The sequence below is a fragment of the Parasteatoda tepidariorum genome, chromosome 1 (genome assembly GCF_043381705.1).
Source record: "Parasteatoda tepidariorum isolate YZ-2023 chromosome 1, CAS_Ptep_4.0, whole genome shotgun sequence".
Classification (NCBI taxonomy): Eukaryota; Metazoa; Arthropoda; class Arachnida; order Araneae; family Theridiidae; genus Parasteatoda; species Parasteatoda tepidariorum.
In genome coordinates, this window is record NC_092204.1 from 66464977 (window position 1) to 66484184 (window position 19208).

The 19208-nt window shown below is 28.5% G+C and overlaps 1 protein-coding gene across 3 annotated transcripts in view; it reads right to left on the reverse strand.

Annotated features, from left to right (window-relative positions):
- LOC107448725 (histone-lysine N-methyltransferase 2B) overlaps positions 1–19208 on the reverse strand; it is an 87126-nt gene that overhangs the window by 32786 nt on the left and 35132 nt on the right. For all 3 annotated transcript variants that reach the window (XM_043045008.2, XM_071181575.1, XM_043045014.2), the window contains 5 exons: positions 18929–19033; positions 16302–16412; positions 15045–15182; positions 14203–14295; positions 11659–11779 (listed from right to left, as the gene is read on the reverse strand). In XM_043045008.2, coding sequence (XP_042900942.1) covers positions 11659–11779; positions 14203–14295; positions 15045–15182; positions 16302–16412; positions 18929–19033 — 568 coding nt within the window. The remainder of the gene's footprint in view (positions 1–11658; positions 11780–14202; positions 14296–15044; positions 15183–16301; positions 16413–18928; positions 19034–19208) is intronic.

Here is a 19208-nt window from a genome sequence, read left to right on the forward strand (position 1 = left end):
AAAAAAGCAGAAGAACAGGCGAATAATTCTTCATCATGACAATGCGAGCTCTCACACATCGACTCAAACAAAGGAATTTCTGACGGAGCGAAAGATCGAACTGATGGGTCATCCGCCGTACAGACCTGATTTGGCACCCAATGACTTCTTCTTATTCCCACACATCAAAAATAAATTACGTGAACAACGATTTTCGACCTCCGAAGAAGCGGTTGATGCATTCAAAACGCATGTTTTGGAGTTACCTCAATCGGACTGGAAAAAGTGCTTTTAAATTGGTTCAAACGTATGCAAAAGTGTATTGATCATCATGGAGAATATTTTGCAAAACAATAAAACCAATTCCGATCCTACATATTTGTTTTTTTCATTATTAGGCCAGAAATATAAATAGCAACCCTCGTACACATACCTATGATGACCTGGAGAGGTAATTAAAATTTACAAATATGTCTTTCTTTCTTGAGTTTATGATTATAACAACTATTTACTGATAAAAAATGAATATTAATCATGTACAGTACAGAAACCGTTATCCGGAAATCAGTAAACCGGAAAACCAAAAAACCGGAACGAAATTCGGTAAATTTTCCCGCCATTTTTTAAGAAAAAAATTTTTTTTTCCTCATAAGATTTTAGGATTTTTTTTTCTTTTTTGAAAGATACCTTACCATCATTTTGGAACTAATCATTAGTATATTACTTTGTTTTTTAAAGATTATTTCCAAATAATGTTTTTTTTAGTTGGGTTTAACAATAAAAAAAACGGCTTTTTGTAGCGATTCAGAAAACCGGAAAAATCAGTTATCCGGAATAGCGATGGTCCCGATAGTTCAGGATAATCGGTTCCCTACTGTATATAAGCTTATAAAGTATCTCTCTGGCCCTCCCTTACAAACAAATTAAATAAACTGGGTTTTTAAGTTCCACGTTTGAAAATTTGATTTCCGGAAACTTCTGTGAGCAAAGATTTCTTGAAACGTCTGGACCTTCGATCTCCGGAAACTTCCGGATCACTGTTAGCAAAAAATCCGGATTTTTTCCGGAGCACAATCAGCCCTGAATATAGAGACATTTTATACAGTGCATTGTCCAAACAGTGCACTTCATAAAATTCCTTGATCATATTTTCTTTAAACCAATATCTATTGTCAAATATTTAAATAATGTTGTTTGTTTTGAATTAGCAGTATTATTTTAAGAGATATTCAGTATTCAAAAATGAATGTCGCAAATGCAAAATTGTCAAATCTGTAGTTGTATATTCTATAGTAAAAAACTAGATAAAATTTATAATTTTTCTTTTCCAATTTGAAATTAAAATATTTAAAGAATTCCATTCTAAAAACTTGGTTTTTTTTTAGCTTCGATTAGTTAATTGTTTAGAAACCTGTACCTATACGGTGAAGAACAAAAAAACAAGGCTTCGTTCTCCTTCTTAATGAATACACATGAATAAAAAAATTTTATATCCCATGCTTATACATTCATTTAACATGTTTCCCATACATTTCTTAGTTTTTGCCAGCTTTATTAGGGTTACAACCAACTAATTTTAGGAGAATTTTATTAAGTTAAAAATACTAAAAAAATTTGTCAAAAGAAAAAAATTACCCCAAAACATCGGAACAAACTTGAATATGATAAATGGATGCAGCCCACTAACCAGGGTTTGTTGATTTAAATTAACCGATTTTTTTAATATATATATTGATATTAAAAGTTAAAAAACAGTGTTCTAAATTATTGATACTTTTATTATTTTCTTTTCATAGATTTAAAATTTATTTTAAATAAATTGCTGCATTAATTAATTTTAGTTAACGAAATTACTTTCTTTCTTGATGTGTGTTAAATTCCAGCACATTTGAAATTACATTTTTAAAAATCTCTTGATTCTTGAGATTGAAAGTACACATTAAATGTCTTAATATAGACTTGCATAGCTGTAGAAAATAATTAATAAACTTGAATTTTTTTCAAAAAAAAAAAAAGCAAATAATGTTAATTAAAATCTACATTATATTTTATTGGTGGAAAATGTATATTTCTAAAGCTTGAGGTTATATTAAAAAGAAATTACCCTAATATGCCAAAAATAGAAGGAAAAAAAAGACTGATGAATTCAGATATTTTTTTTCTGATATAATGTCATTCATCCCTTTCAAAGTCTATTTGAAGCAGTAGAGTTATTAACTGGTATTTTTTACTCATAACATGTTTACAGTATCTTTGACATTATCAGATTTTCTATAAAGAAATTTTCTGAAAAAAAAATTCCAATGAGTACATAGATTTAAAAAAATTTTTTTTTAGCTTAACTTGTCAATTTTGATATAGGATTAAAAATGAATATTTTAATATAAAAATATATAGATTAAATATTTATTTATTTTTTGATGAATGACTACATTTATAAACACAATCTGTTACATTTATTTTGTCATAATGAAAATCAAGAGGAAAAAAAAATCACAATTTTAAATTAAAATTATGATTTGCTAATTGAAACTTAGTTGTAATAGTTAAAGAACAGGGGTCTGTCCAAGCCAAATTTATTACTGCTTAGTAGCACCTTCACAAATTCAACTTTAGAAAAAACGGTAGCTTCGCAAGATACTTTTTCCTAAAACTTTATTTTTGTGTCTCGTAAGAAACGATAAATTGATATTTTAGTGTTTATTTTTAAATATAATTTTCACAAATTATGTCTAAACTTTCACAAAATAAGTACCTATTAGAAAAACCTAGACAGACCCCTGAAGTATTCTTTAAATTCTCTATTTCATCTAGTCTTTAAATTTCAATCATGCATTTGTTTCAAAATGGTTGCTATGCATTCAAAGCTATGAATTATAATGAAAAATTAATGAAAAGTTTTTTTAATCATAAATTAAAGTTCTTAAAAAATGTATTTGAATAATAAAAAAAATCTGATTTAAATCAAAAAATCTGATTAAAAAAAAAAAAGCACGAACCCTGCCACGAGCTAGAAGGAAAAAAAATCCATACTTTTTTTTAACAGAAGCAAATATCTTAACCCCTTCCATCCCCACCACAATCTTTGCCTTTCCTAAACTATTTAGTCCAATAGTCTCCAAAGAGGTAAAATGTTTTTCCATTCATTTAGCAACGATGAGAGAGTTTTATGTGGCATTCTAGTTTAACAGGGTTACAATGGAACAAATTTTAATACAAGCAAAGTATTGTTAAGTTGTTATTTCAAATGTTTGGCGATGAATTTTCATCAAAAAAATTGCACACAAATGAGGGTAAAATAATTTAAATTACGAAAAAAATTCCCCGATTTTTCCATGTTTTTATCTAAAATTCCTTGACTTTTCCAGGTTTTTCTGATAAAAAGAATTCCCTGTTAATTCAAGGTGGGTGGCCACCCTGATTACTTTTTAGTACGCAGAGCTGAAATTTTAGATGTTTCTTTAAGTGCTAAAGCATATTCTGATATCAAAACGTTATGCATTAGTTATGGAGCTATATTTTTTGTAAATGTCAAAATCTTTGAGCATATATAATTCAGTTATGCGAAATCTATTAGCAAGGGAATTATCGTTTTTCCCCTTTAAAGATAAATTTTACTTCTATAACTTTTCCATTGGAATTTTTACTTTTAATAGTACACTTACAAGGGTGGCTATTAAACAAGGAAACTGATATTCCTGTAACAGAACTATGTGCTAATTACGTAGTGTGAAGCTTCTCTTTAAAACATGCTCCTTCTATATACATAAATAAGTTCGTCTGGCTGTGGCCTTTGTTTATATAAGAGCTCTTATTTTTGTTTTGATGGAAAAATGATGAGTGTAATAATTGAGCAACAAATCACGGTGAAATTTCACACGAAATATTTCCTGTCCAGATCACTTTGCAACATCAGAAACAGAATAGAAAGTTAGAAATATGATTCAATCTAACTGATAATTAACTAGTTCTGTGATTTTTGAAACTAAGAATTGGCCAAGAATGCATAAGCCACTGACTCAAATTGTGAAAACAAATCTTGAATTAGTACTAATTAATATAACACTTAAACCATTAATATATTCAGGGGTGATTGTGAGCCCAAGTCAAAATTCCGTAAAATTTCTTGAGTTAAAAACAGTTTAAATTGAAAAAAAGTTTTTTCTCCCCTTTTTCTCAATATTTCTTAGTTTACCTAAAATATATTTAAAACTTTACACATAACTGTACCATTCACACAAACCTATGATGACCTGGAGAAGTAATTAAAATTTACAAATATGTCTTTCTTTCTTGAGGTTATTATAATAACTATTTACTGATAAAATGTGTATCTGGCTCTCCCTTACAAACAAAATAAACTGTGTTTTTCAGTTCCACCTTTGAAAATTTTAAGAATTTTATTTCCGGAAACTTCTGTGATCAATGATTTTTTGAAACGTCTGGACCTTCGATCTCCGGAAACTTCCGGATAACTATTAGTGAAAAATCCGATTTTTTTTCCGGAGCACAATCAGCCCTGTATATTTCAAATTAGCAAGAAAACTACAATCATTAGATTAAAAGCTATTAGTCATTGTGAAATATTCTTAATCTTGATGGCATACTAGAACTTCTGAGGTCTTAATAGAATAACAAAATTGTCATTTAAATTATCAGGACTGCTTATTGTAGTGTTATCGAAAAATGTTAAATATTACATTTGTGTTATTGTTACCTCAGCCAGCTTAAGTGGACTAAGATGAAGATAAATTTAAATAAATAATAACTATGTTTCTTGGAAATATGCATTGTATCTATTGAAAAAGAAATGTAAACCTATTATTCTAACTTGAGTACAATAGGAAAGAACAGAATTTTTAGGATAAAATGTGCTTTCAAAGATAAATTTTATAGTGTTTATTGAATTGCTCATAGCTTTAGTTTATTTTTCTTTTTTAAATCTAAACTCACCATAAGATAACAATTCTATTTTGTGTAATAATTATTTAATAGTACTCAACACCAACTAGAATAAGTATCTTATATTTTATTTTTCATTAAAACCAAGTATTTTAAAAGGTTGGCTTTTGATCAGCTGAATACTATAGAATGCTTATAAATTTTGCTGATGCCCAGTCTTTTTGTTAAAGCTAAGTTTCTTTGTGATAATGCAATATTGCTTTAAGCTATTTAATTATGAAAGCATGATCTAGGTTCGGAATTGGAATTTGTAGAAAAGCAAGCCAGACACCATAAGAAGAATCTTTAATAATTGTTGAAGATCAAAAGCTTATAAATGTTTTCCTTTTATATTAACGTTTCAAATAAAGAATGAAATTTAATGAAACTGAACAGGGAGGATTGTTTCTTTAAGGACTCGCTCAACAGTAAAGATAGTTCTCTTATTCTTAAATTATAGGTTTTTTCCTTCTTTTTCTATGGAGATCATCTAGAGTTCTCCATAAGCATTTCTTCAATGGACACCCACAACGTCCATGCTTTTAAAGAGATGAATGCAACCATTTAACTATTTTTGTAAAAACGTTGCACTTGTCCCCTCATGCAGGCTTCATGGTGGACAATTGTGCAATGCATACATTTTAGACTATTTTTAAGGAGGAGGAATGAATGGCTAAAAAAACTTTATATCAGGCATATTTTGGAGTTCTGCAAGGGCACAATTAGACTGTTTTATTTAAAAAAAAATTGCTCTTCATAAGTAGCCCATGCGTGAGACAGCTGCTGTCATAGCTGGAGGGTCAAACTGAAAGGCCTGTTACTGGACTTAATGATGAAATGAGGTGAACAATAAACGAAGCAAAAAGAAATCTGCAAACAGGTTGAATTTGATAAAAATGTTTCGCTCCAATACTGATTCAGCAATAATTAATTTTGAGGAAAGATAAAGATGAGGTTTTGCTTTTTTAAACTCCCTTTTATACAAAAACATATTAGTCTTGACAAAGAGAAGATTAGTTTTTTTTAAAATTTCTTTTATCCTGAAAGAAAGTTTTAAAAAAATCTAAGAAAATTTATTTTATTCAATTTTAAAATTTTAACAAAATTTGAGGGGACATTTTAAAAAAAAAATTAATCTTCACACTTAAGCACAGTGAATAAAAAAAGGGAATAATAAAAGAAAATAGAACTAAACAACGACTGATAAAATTTATTTAATTTAGAAGCAAGTGAGGAATGATTTCTTGAAATGAAGATTTTTAACAGCCTTGGGTCTTAGGCAGTTTGAATCAATCATTTAAAAAATCTAACACAATTAAAAGCTACAATAAATTGTTTTATGCTTTCTATTTATGTTTATTATTACATAGGGAAATAATTAAAACTCAAAAGCTTTTTATTTGTAAAAAAAAAATTGATTTTTTACCAAGCTTCCTTAAATGGCCATTAAAGCTTCCACAATTAATTAATTTTTATGTGGTCTCTCTGAAATTAACTGCAAATAAATAAAAAAAAATTTCATATTTTTATTAAACTTGTTTCGTCAAATATAACTTCAGGCAAAAACAACTTACAATAGTTATTTATTAATATCTAATTCAATTTAATGCTGAAAACTTTTAAAATTGTAAGGTATATGAAACTTGTGTGCAATGTAATTTTTTAAGATAAAATCTGAAATTTTAACGAAATTGATGGATGAGTTAATGAGAAATATTACTTTTCATACGTTTCCTTTTCGCTCAGTAATTATTTAACCTAAGCGGTTCACATTTTGGATTAAATTAATGAAATTCCTTTAATAAATTTATGAAGAATGAAACATAATTTTCTTTAAAATTTATAATATTTCGCATACAATTATATTTATTTAAAATGTTATAAATGATGAATCTTTTGCTGATATATGGGCAATTGATTTTGTAATACAATTAAACCAAAAAATATAATGTTAAAGGAAGGAGAACTTTTGATCACTTCTTGGGATCTAATTTTCACCAGTCTAACGAACTTTTAAGCATGAAAGTATAATCTTGAACATTTTTACACTCTGCCTGCAGATTAACTAAAATTTTAGTTAAACTTAGATATGAATTATTTATTTACTGTGAATTTAGTTTTTCTTTTCCTTAAAAGCATCTACATTAATTTTAATTAATATGTTTACCAAATTGCTTCAGCATACTGTAGCAGTTCATTGGAAGAAAAGCTCTGCAGCAGATACAGTAAAAAGTTTTATACTGGGATATCCGTTTAGAGTAAGGGTATCTTTTCTGGACCCTTTTTAACAATCAAAATAAGCAAAACTCTTTTACCCTTACAATTTATATATGTATTTTTTATACTTGTGACTTGTTTAAAAAATGTATGTAAGATGAGAATCTTTCACTACCCTTCACTTCTTTAAGATTTTTAACCTACCCTGTCGACCGGAGTGTGTAGTGAGTGGTCAGGGACCTAACCTCACAAAAGAAAGGTCCTGGGTTCGAATCGCAGACAAGGCGTGGATGTTCTTTCATTCTTTATACCATATGTCCTTATTGGGGGAGCAACCTAATATGGTGCCTAACAAATTTGCCCTACTGCTATCTGAATGACGAGTGTTAATCAGGCGGGCATCGGATAAAAAAAAAAAAAAATGAAATCCCGTATTTCACTACAGCGAGGAAAGAAAAGCTTATTCCCCCCCCCCTCATGTATCACATAGAAGGATTATTGCAGCCAAAAATCACTCACTCAATTTCGGAATGAGCAAAAATTTCAAAATTTATCTTTACATTTGACCAACTCATTCTTGAATCAACGCCACCACACATTTCAATATTTTAGTTAATTGGTACATAAACATCAAACATGATAATAATGTTTTACCCGAACTGTAAAAAATTACTGTTTTTCTTAACAAAATGAAATAACTTTTATTCTTTTTTAAACGTAGGTAGAATTTCTAAGCAATCGATGAATTTCTTAGCAAACAAAGTTCAAAAACAATCAGGGTTCCTACACTATTTTGAGAAAACAATATCCTGACTTTTGCAGGTTTTTCCTGACCTTTTACAATAAAATTCCTGACCCGCCGTTTCCCACTCCAACAAAACTTTTAACATTGCAGTTTCAATTAGTAATAATATGCTACTTAGTCATAAGTATCATAGATTGAATAGGATAAACACTTATATATTAAAGTGGAATTGCGTAATAGCACTTTATATCCCAAATTATATTTTCAGAAAACTTGTGAAACATATTTTTAATTATCATGATTAGATTAAATTTTTAGTGTGTTTTTGCAGTTAGATACAAAAACTATTTAAATAAAAAGATCAAGAAAATCTGCTGGATTATGGAAATATTATTTTATTTAATATTAAGAAGAACCAAATGCATGAGTGTCGTCAGGATATAAAGGGTTAATCAAACTTGCGAGATATGTATCAGTATCCTTAGATAATATTTACTCTTAAAACATACTAGAACATTTGTTACATTAAAATACAGTACACTCTTGATTATCCGTGAGCGGATTATCTCGTTTGCGGATTATCCGTGCTCATTCCGGAGTCACACAAAAAATATAAAGAAACATTTTAAAGATTAAAAAAAAAAATTTATTCATGAAGTTATAACACTACCAAATTTTTGGAAGCAATATTCGTCAGTGGATTGAAGTATATCGAATATCAGCAGCATGGTCAAAGGTAAAATCGTCTACTTTATCACAATCTTGGAGAAAGATAATATCGCTTGATGAGCAATCTTCTTCAGATGTTCAAGAAAAATAAGATAACAGTATTCTCGAACAAGCAAAAGAAATCTGAGGTTTCGAAATTCTTGACGAAGAAAATTTTGAAGACTGGTTTCAAAGTTATGCATGTGAGCCTGACTTCCAGTATTTGACAGATGAAGACATCGTTATGTTGTTAAATCAAATAGTGATGATAGTAACTGATGCAGAAGATGTAGTAAATGAGGGAAATACAATTTCTGTTTCTGCTGCTCTGTGGAAATTTTATTAGATTATACGGGAGGATTTGATATGGGAGGTTCGTAAAACATATGACGAAGACGCATTACACAATTTTTAAAAATGAAAATTCCTAGTTTGATGTTATACAGCATGCAAATGTCAGTAATTTTCATATTTTTTGTACTGATATTGATTTTTTCTCTAATTAAAAGAGTTTTCGGATTCTCCGTGCTCCCTGTCCCGGTGATTAACCCGGATAATCAGGAGTGCACTGTATTAATTTTTAAAAATCACAATTTCACTTAAAACTGACTTTTCTTTTAAAAGATAATATTGAAATAAAAAAGGGGAAAAAGTCAAAAAAAGTTAATTATATACAAATAAAAATTCAGATAAAAAAATTATGCAACTTGTGAGAAAAATAAAATCAAAAATGTCCCTTTTTTTCAGTATTTTTAAATTTATTTCTGTAATACTGTAAGCTTCAGGAGAAACTCAGGGGCTCCTATGTTATTTAATATTTCTCAACATATTTTGTTGTTTGAAAATTTTTGAATCAAGAACATCCAGTTCTGTAGCAGCAGTTTTCACCAATTTAGATTTTCTAAATTTCAAATCATCTATCTTTTCTTTTATTAGTTTTCTAGAAATTTCAGCTTTTTTATTCTTTCGTTTTCTTTTTTTTTTTGGCTTCTAATGCATGTCTCCATTTTTCTTGTTCTAGATCCTTTTACAGCATCTAGCATTTTTTCATTAATGTAAATGTTTTTTAGTCGATTTATAAACGAAACATAATCATACACACGCCTTTGTGAAATAATAGAGTCTTCATTGAGGTTTTCAACCAATAAGCTTTTATTGATTGAAAACCCGCCTTCAACTGTTGCGTTACCATGAGAGAGGATAAGAAAATTTTTTATAATCTCCCACAAATTTTCACATTTTTTTTCTCCGTGCAAATATTTCAAAAAAAATTATCTAATATCTTTTGCTGTGGATTAAACTCTAAGAAACTCTTTTGCTCTTCTTCTTCTTTTTTTTTTGGCAGCATCACAAAACAGTAAAAATTCCTTTTTTGATTTTTCTGCTACTATTGTCTGTAAACCAGTTATTCACACAAAGAGCAATAAACCTAGCAACCCTATCAAAAATTCCTTATCATTGGATAAACAGGAGGAAAATTGCTAACAGGACAGGTTCTACCAGGGAAAAGGGTATGTTATTATGAGGAAATTACATATTTTGAATTACAGAATTTTTCCTTGAAACTTTATTTTTGCCTGTCAGTCTTTGAATGAACTATAGTTTTTTTTTATTTTCCTAACTTTATGAATAAGTAAGAAAAATCCTGACTTTATGAATATGTAAGAATAATCCTGACTTTTTAGCTTAATTTTAGAATAGCCTGATTTTTGCAGGTTTTCCTGACCGTGTAGGAACCCTGACAATGTGAATAGGTATTATTAACAATATAAGAATGATATTTGTGACATCACTGTTAAAACAAGACAATCTACACGAGAATAGGAATGACGCGGGAACTATGGATTGAGGTTTGACTGTATTTTTTCAACCAACTAAAAAAATTTATTAAGCAAAGGTTTAAACAGAAGATTTTATAATAAGAACCAAATTTTATTCACATAGATAGCTGAATTTTAAAAATAATTATTACTGGTCTAATATTATTGAAAAGTATTTTGCACAAATAAATAATTTGGTTTTAATAAATCCAAAAAAAAAATTTAACCATGTTGCAGAGGAAATTTTACTAAGAATAATAAATAATACGCTTATTTATTGAGAGACTCAGTGCCTATTTTTTTTAATATATAAATTGGTTATTTTTCAACCTTGATGTAAAGGGAAAAAAAATACAATGCCTGATTTTTATTCATCAAAAACAAATTCTCTGACTCCATGGGAACCCTGTTCAAAGAAAATTCTTAAAAAGAGATAAAGTGAACTGATTATTTTTCATTTTTAATGTGCAAAATATAAAAACATATTTAAAAGTCACAAAAAGTAGAAATTAAAAACTGCAGGCAAATTTTATGTGTATAGGCATGTAAGTATAAATAAGAAAAAAATAAGTAAGAATAAATAAGTAAAGAAATTTAACATGCTACTGATGCAGTAAAACTATAATTTGCTTCTTTAAAAGAAATGTTAGTTTTAGGAAATTTTAAATAGCGAAATTTCTAAACACTAAAATTAAAGAGGAGAATGGCAAATAGAAACAGAAGACCTAGAGTCTGAAAAAAAGTAATGCCACATTCAGACTTAAAAGTCAAATGCGTATTATTTAAATGTGCCAAATGTAAGAAAAATAATCACAATTCTACTGCATAGTGGAATAAAAAATAAAAAAAAAATATCGAGTAGCATGTTAACAAAATTTAAACTATGTATAAGCTTAGAAATAATCTTAAAGACAATGTGGTGTTTAGAGGAAATAAATTAAACACATCTCGGAAAACAGAATTTATTTCATAACCTTGAAAATTGAAACAGAACTATACAATAATTTCATTATTGTTTTTCGTTTTGAAATATAATAAATAGCGGTTTCACGCTTATACACAACAGAGCAGGGAGTGAGAGGTCAAAATTTTGTTTACATGCTACATAAGTTCTTGTGTGTGCTCCATTAGATGAAAAGGCCACAGAGGCTGTAGTAGAGGTGGGTTTAAGATTGGCAAAGTAATGCGTGTGCTGGCATAAAATAACTATTTAAAAACAAGCTTTCGCGATTTAAAAGCAGTCTATACCTTTATCAGTTAATTTTGCGCAGGACTGACACAACAGCAGGTCAAAATTCCATAAAGGACCTCCACTTGACGCAGGTGAGGTAGTACCACAACTTTTGCATTTCACACATTTGGGACACATCTAAAATAAATAATTATTTGTTGTTTGAATAAAATCTGTTTCTTTCATTAGATATTGTAATTCTCTTTTCACAGAGAAATTACCGCACATCAATATTGCTCACATATAAATATTAAATATTTACCAACAAAACAGAAATAAGTTAATACTTGCATGTGTGTTAAAATATCATTAACCAACTGACGGTTCTGCATGTAAAAAGTTACATTTTAACCTGCAGTCTTCTTCGCAAAGCATAGCCGGTTTTTACATGTTAATAGATAGGGGAGAAACATTCTTCCCAATTTTGCCCATTTGTAAAACCGCCAGAGGGTCAAACTAAGATCATTTTGATATAAAAAATTAAACAAATAAAAATGCGCTCATTAATTAGCAAAATTATTTCACAATAAAAAAAGATAAAATTTTATATTCAAATAGAAAAATATATAGATTTCATAATTTTTATCAGGACTTAGAAAACTGTGAATCCTCAAGCACAGAAAATAGAGTTATCAAAATGTAGCTCTTGTATGTCAGAGTACTTTCAAAGAAAAGGGGGACCCAACTAATATATTTTCCCTGAAACAAATGACCAGCACTTTATCAGTAAATATCACCACATATAAGGTATCAGGTAAAGTGCTTAATAAAATATCCTCAAATCTTATATAATATATTCTTATGATAAAATTTCCAAAATCATTTTTCATAACAATTTTTTAACTGTAATAGTTATCAAAATTTTAAACTACATAAAACAAACCATAAATTTTTTTAAGTAATAGTTATTTCTTGCTGAGTGGCCGCAGCCTATAAGATGATTTCATTTTTCAATAAGCTTTGCACTAAAATTCTGCTATAATCGTAGGTTTAAAAAAAAAAAAAAAAAACACTATTAGACTGTTTGTTCTAAAAATGGTATTGATATCATTTGTAAATTTTTTTATTAAAACAGTGCATGATAAAGCACGTTTTTGATTGCCAAAGGAGTGCATGACATAATCAACAAATGTGTAATAAATTCAGATTTGTAATTCGAAAATAATTAAATCAGAGCAGGTATTTGTTTTTCTCTTTCCTTTATCTATATTTTGTTCATAAACTTTTTATTTCTAAACTGTTTCAAAGTTAATTTGAATAAAAAAAAGTCTCTATTTCTTAAAAAAAATAAAAATATATTTTTTTCCAATTGATTACTATATACAGTACAGAACCAGTTATCTGGAAATCAAAAAACCAAAAAACCGGAACGAAATTCGATACATTTTCCCGCAATTTTTAAAAATTTTTTTTTTCCCTCATAAGATTTTAGGATTTTTCTTTCTTTTTTGAAAGATGTTTACCTAACCATTATTTCAGAAATAGTCATTAGTGTATTACCTCATCGTTTTTTCTTATTTTTAAGATTATTTCCAAAATTTTAATTTTTTTTAGATGGGTTTAACACTAAAAAAAAAGGCTTTTTGTAGCAATTCAGAAAACCGGAAAAATCAGTTATCCGGAATAGCGATAGTCCCGATCGTTCCGGAAAATCGGTTCTCTACTGTATTAGGTTCACTTCATTGTTTAGTTGTCTACTTTTACTAATTTAAAATTTCCAATAGGCATTAAGTTGAGTAAAAAAAATTATTTGACCTTAATTAACGATTTTATCAGGATTGATAAAGAGTAAGATTCTAAACAGTTAAAAAACAATGAAAATCTTTAAAAAGAAACAGAAACAAATTTATTGATTTGACACACTATAGAAAAAAATTTGAAGGGTATTTGCAAAGCATCTGGAAAGATACAAATATTTATGTAGAATTCGGTATGTTTGCAAATTTTGAAAAGCTAGAATATATCATATTACGTAAAACAATACATATATATGTCGTTGCACAAGGACAACGGTTTTTGAATAAAAATTTTATAACAATAATGCAAAAAAAAAGACAGGTTTTGTTCAGCATCAATAAACATATTTTTGAATTGTAAATCAATGATCAAATCCTGCACTGTCAATAAGTAAAAAAATAATATGATAAATTGGCTTCATTTTGTCACCAACCAAGCCAAAATAAATATTTAATGCTGCCATGGTGGCTCACTAATTCAGTTGGCAGAGATAGAAAAAAAATCAGTTAGAAACTTAGCTACAAATGCTTAATTTTATCTTAAAAGCAAAAATAAATTTCAAGTTGCCTCACACTAAAACTGTTATTGGAAACTATGAGAAACTTAAAATATATCAGTAGAAACTCATAATCTATAAATCTACTATAAAATTCAGAGTAGTTAGCAACTATGACCTAGCTTTTTTTTTTTAACACAAAAGAATCAAAATTATAATGTTGACAAGAGTTAACTTTTATACATCATAACTAAAACTTTTTCTAACATTCAAAAATTTGTTCATAGGAAAATGTAAAAAAAAAAAAGATAACGCCCAACATACATACCCATATGCGTTTTTTTCTGGAAGGCTTTGTTGGATAATGCGGAGTTAAACAATCAGAGTGGTAAGTATTTTGACATTTCTTGCACTTTAGGAGCTAAAAGAAAAGAAAAAAACCCCGTTAATTATAAAAAAAGTATATTACAAACATCTTTATAAAAGTTTTAGCTACATTGACAATTATCAACCATTTTAAGTAAATGAAACGTAGACTATCTAAAAAAGGGTTACATAACATAACTACATAAACAGACAAAAAGAGAATGTTAGTTATCTGTTAATTTTTTTCCCCTCTGTATTTCACATTGAAAACTGACATGAAGTTGAGTTATTTACTGTAAGCTTTATTTTGGCCAAGTTTCCTTATTTATTAAATTAGTGATGCTAGAAAAGAAATGTAAAATAAGAAGTTAATTTGGATGTTGCAGCTGTTATTACTCATGTTTAGTCAAAAACATTATTTTAAGTGTTAAAATCTATTTCTCATTAAGTTTGTCACATTCCCCCCCCTCAGTTTGCTTCATTTTACTATCAAAACATCAAATTTTAGCATAAATACAATTTCACAATCTCTCAGAATAGACATTTGCATTAACAGTTATCAAAAATGTCTGCAAGTTTTTCTCACAAATATATACTGTAATTTTTGAGCAAAAAATTGAAGGATTATAATTTTTTTTTAAAATTTTCAAATCTGTATTAAAGAACATGCTTGATAACAAGAGATTTAATGACATAAAAATAAAACATCATTTTTACTCTTTTGGTTAGGTAAAATCCTATAACTTAACTTAAAACTTAATTGGCCAAAACCAAAATAATGATAAAAAAACAAAACAAACATACATTGCTTTTTAAGCCACAAACAGCACAGGATTGACATCTTTTGCAACACCAGTTTTCAATATTTTCTTCATGTGGCACATCATTTTCAGGAAGACAAAAGGTATGGTATGGTTCACAGCATAATACACAGAAAATTAACTGAAATGACAAGAAATGCATATAATAGTTAATCATTTCAAAGAACATACATTTAAAATACATAGCTGCTAACATGGAGAGGAAAAAATCCAGTAGATTTTACGAAATACAAATTTCATGATAATTGTTGCAAAGCATGTTAAATATTTTACACATTGGGAATTTTAGCGTTTTTTATATTCATAATTTTGAATAGTAATAGGCATTTAATTCATCAAAGATAGTTAGCTGAATTTCATAAATGAGGCTTGCTTTATTATGTACTAGTGACACTAATTTAAATATTCAAGCAAGCAATAATCTGCACAAAAATTCTATTTCAACAGGGATTTTTTTAAGGAAACTTACTCAATTTTAGAGAATTTTCTAAAATCAGGGGTCTGTCCAGACATTTTGTGAAAGGTCCGTTTTTGTAAAGTTGTGAAAAAATTACTCATAATTCGTAAATATAAAATAAGCGTTAAGTCACATTCTTTCAACCAGGGTCCTGTTTTGTGAATTTGTGCAAATAGGGTCCTGTTATTGCAATAAACTTTTTCAAGGAGTTTTTAAATTGTAAAGATATATGAGATTATGCTCAACACTGTAAAATTATAACAAAAAAATAATTAACAGCAATTGATGCTACTAAATTAGAGATGCAACATACAAATATTTGGTATTTAGCCTATACTGCTGAACGCTGAATATTCATTTCGGACGAATAAAGGAAGAAGCGTTTGTGGTACTAAAACTTAGTTCGTTTACATCCGTCTTTCTTCCGCCCAGGGAAGGGTTTATTCGATTTACAAAACAATAATGAAGGTAAACAAATTTGTGAAGGGTCCGATTAAAAGATAAATTATTTTGTGAAGGGTCCGTTTTTAGTTAAAATATTTTGCGAAAGGTCTGTTTTTATGAAAAGATATAATGGACACAAATTTCTTCTAAACAGACCCTTGAAAATGTACAAAAACTAGAATTTTTTATCAAACCAGCAAAAACTCAGTAGTCTACTGGAAAATCCAGTAGAGTTGGCAGCTATGAAAATATATTTAGTAAATTAAACAATAAAAAAAATAAAAAAATAATTAGATGAGGACTTATTAAGTCAACATTTTAGATTTCTATAACTCTTACCTTTTCTTGTCCTGCACTTCCACATAAATAACAGACACAAGGCAAAGGTACTTGCTGAGATGTTATTAGAGCAAATCCTTGAGAAGATATCCTTTCGAAATCATAATCTTCCTATAAAACAAAACATAAGCACTAAAGTAGTTATTTCATAAAAAGTATATACAGTAGAGGGCCGATTATCCGAACTACTCAGGACCGAACGTGGTTCGGATAATTGGAAAGTTGTTTAAAATCTAGTGTAAATGATTATTATTTGTGCACTAACTTCCTTTCACACTTTTTCTAGGCTTAGGACTGGTAGTACTATCTAAAATAGCTCTGGCGTGTTTAAAAGTTGCTTTTTTTTTTCCAATTTTTAAATATTTTTTAAAACTTTTTCTTTCATTTTAAATTATTTTTATCATATTTCAGCTTTTTATAATTTTTTTTTTATCAATTGCATATTTTACCACATTATATTTATTTTCCATTGCAAAAGAAATCCATCAAAGACTTTTTCAAAGAAGATGCTCTTTTTCGAGCAGCCATATCCCTTATGCTTTTTAAATAAATCAACTGAACTGGATCAACATCATTTTGACGTTTTAGCCAATTCATTGCAATATCTAATGAATTGCATGCTTCTATATGAGAAGGTCCACTATCTTGAATTTGATCACCTACCTCTTCGTCTGTGGAGTTCCGATTTTCATTCAAAATTTCAGCAACAATTTCATCATTATTTAAAATTTGAAATCGTGGGTCATTTTCAGTGTCTCGAACCAATCTTCTATTTCTTCTGCTGTATAACTTGGCATCTTTTCATCGGGAAGATCTACTGGTTCAGGAACTTCAATTTCGTTGATTTTTTTAAGAATTTTATTCCAAGATTTCACAGTAATCACTAATCATTAACCATAAGTGACAAGTACCCATCCCCCAATTGTAGAACTTGAGCACATATCCATTCATAAACTCCTTCCTCATTTCAACCATTGTAGTCTGTCAATATGAAGCTCACGTTCTTGGAAGATAATTTTCAGTTGAAGAGGGCTAAAGGGGTATGTAGGTTTAACTGTATAACAATATATGTATGTATTGGCCACTGTAAGAAAACTGCTAAAAAAGGTTGTAAATTAAATATGATCTTCAGATGTAGTAGATATTATTTATTCTTCTAAATTTAGAAAATTAGATAAGTTAAAAAGTATTTTAAATTTTAAAAAAAAAAGAAAAAAGAGAGAGAGAGTGAGAAGAAGAAGCGAATTCAGACATGGTTCGGATAATTGGACGTTCGGATAATCGGCGCTCTACTGTACAATCAAAACTATATGTATTATACCCTTTTATATGGTCCTTTTAAAAAATAATATAATCAAAACTGTTTGGGGAACATTATTATATACTGGGTTCATTTGAAAAAAGACACTTAGAAGGAAAACTTGCAAATTATGCCATATATGTTTTTAAATTTGTTATTTCTTTTACCAGGGTAACAGACACGGCAGAAAAGCATTAACGTTAAATCCTTTAATTTAAAAAAGTTTTTGAGAAGGTACCAATATTGGTTGATCCTTAAATTAGAATAATTTTAATAAATCATATCATTCACTATTTTTGAGCTCTTTCATAAAGTACAGCTTTTTTTTTTTTTTTTTTTAAATAAAATTGCAAAAAATCAAGTCTCTTAACCCTAATTTAAAAAAAAAAAAATGGTTTCTCACTTTTAATGTGAAGAGTTTAAATAAAAAAGCAAATTTATATTTATGAGTCAAAATCATTGCATAGTTGTAGCAATAAAATGTTAAAATATTTTTTTAGAAAGATTTTTAAAAGAATATTACTGAAATCTGAAAAATAACAAAGACTTACTTTTGATGAGTGAAGGTGCAATCATTTGAACATATTGTTGTTTTCAAATAAAGAGCTTAGTGCATGAAGCAGGTAAGTGAAACTTTCTGTGGTATTTTTTAATCAGGGAAAAAAAATAGCAATGTGGTAGCATCAATATGGGTATGTTTAAGGTAACAGAATTGCTTATGCCTTCACATAACTCATTCACATTTAGCAACTCTTCACATAACTCATTCACATTTTGCAACTGTCACTTACCTGGTTCATCTACTAAGCTCTTCAAATACTTCAATTGAATCAATGAGTCGAAAAAGTCACCTCTATAAGCAATCCATTGTAGATTACCTGTTTCTGAACTAATCAGTTCAATTGCTTATTAGATGAAAAAAAAATGCATAAAAAATTTCTGAGGTTATAAGTTAAAAACAAATATTTAGCTTGGGTTGCTATATTTCAAATCAAGAAAATAAATCATTGAAAATTTTATAATGAAGTGGAGGGGGGGTTGACAAACATTACCTTTCCATTATTTCTTTTTAAAATTTTTTTAAAGAATATAGTCTTTTTATTTAAGTGGTCTTTCATTGAGGAAAAAAATTTGAGCTTATGACATATTCAGGGTTCATGCTNTTTTCAAGGATTTAATATCATTTTCAAGTACTTCTAGGGGCCCTTGAAAATCAAAATGAAATTCAAGTACTTTTCAAGGCTTTTTCAAGGCCGCGGGAACCCTGCATATTCATTCACAGTAAGAAAATTCAATAAAAAAAGTTACAAATACAATTTTTAATTACCCAATAATCAGCATAAATAAAATGTTTTTTGTAATTATCTTCATTCCCATCATCATCTTCGTCATTGCTATCTTGATCTCCAGAGCCAGCCGAGCCATACTGATCCTAAAATGGTAGAAACAATTATACTGTTTGCAGCAAAATGACATATTTAGTTCATGTAGAGTACTTCAAATTTCCATGAAACTACAAGAGCATGAAACTACAAAAATAATTGGATTTGTTTTAGTTTGGGCTGTCTCGGTATGATGCATTTAAAAGAACTGCAATAATTTTGTAA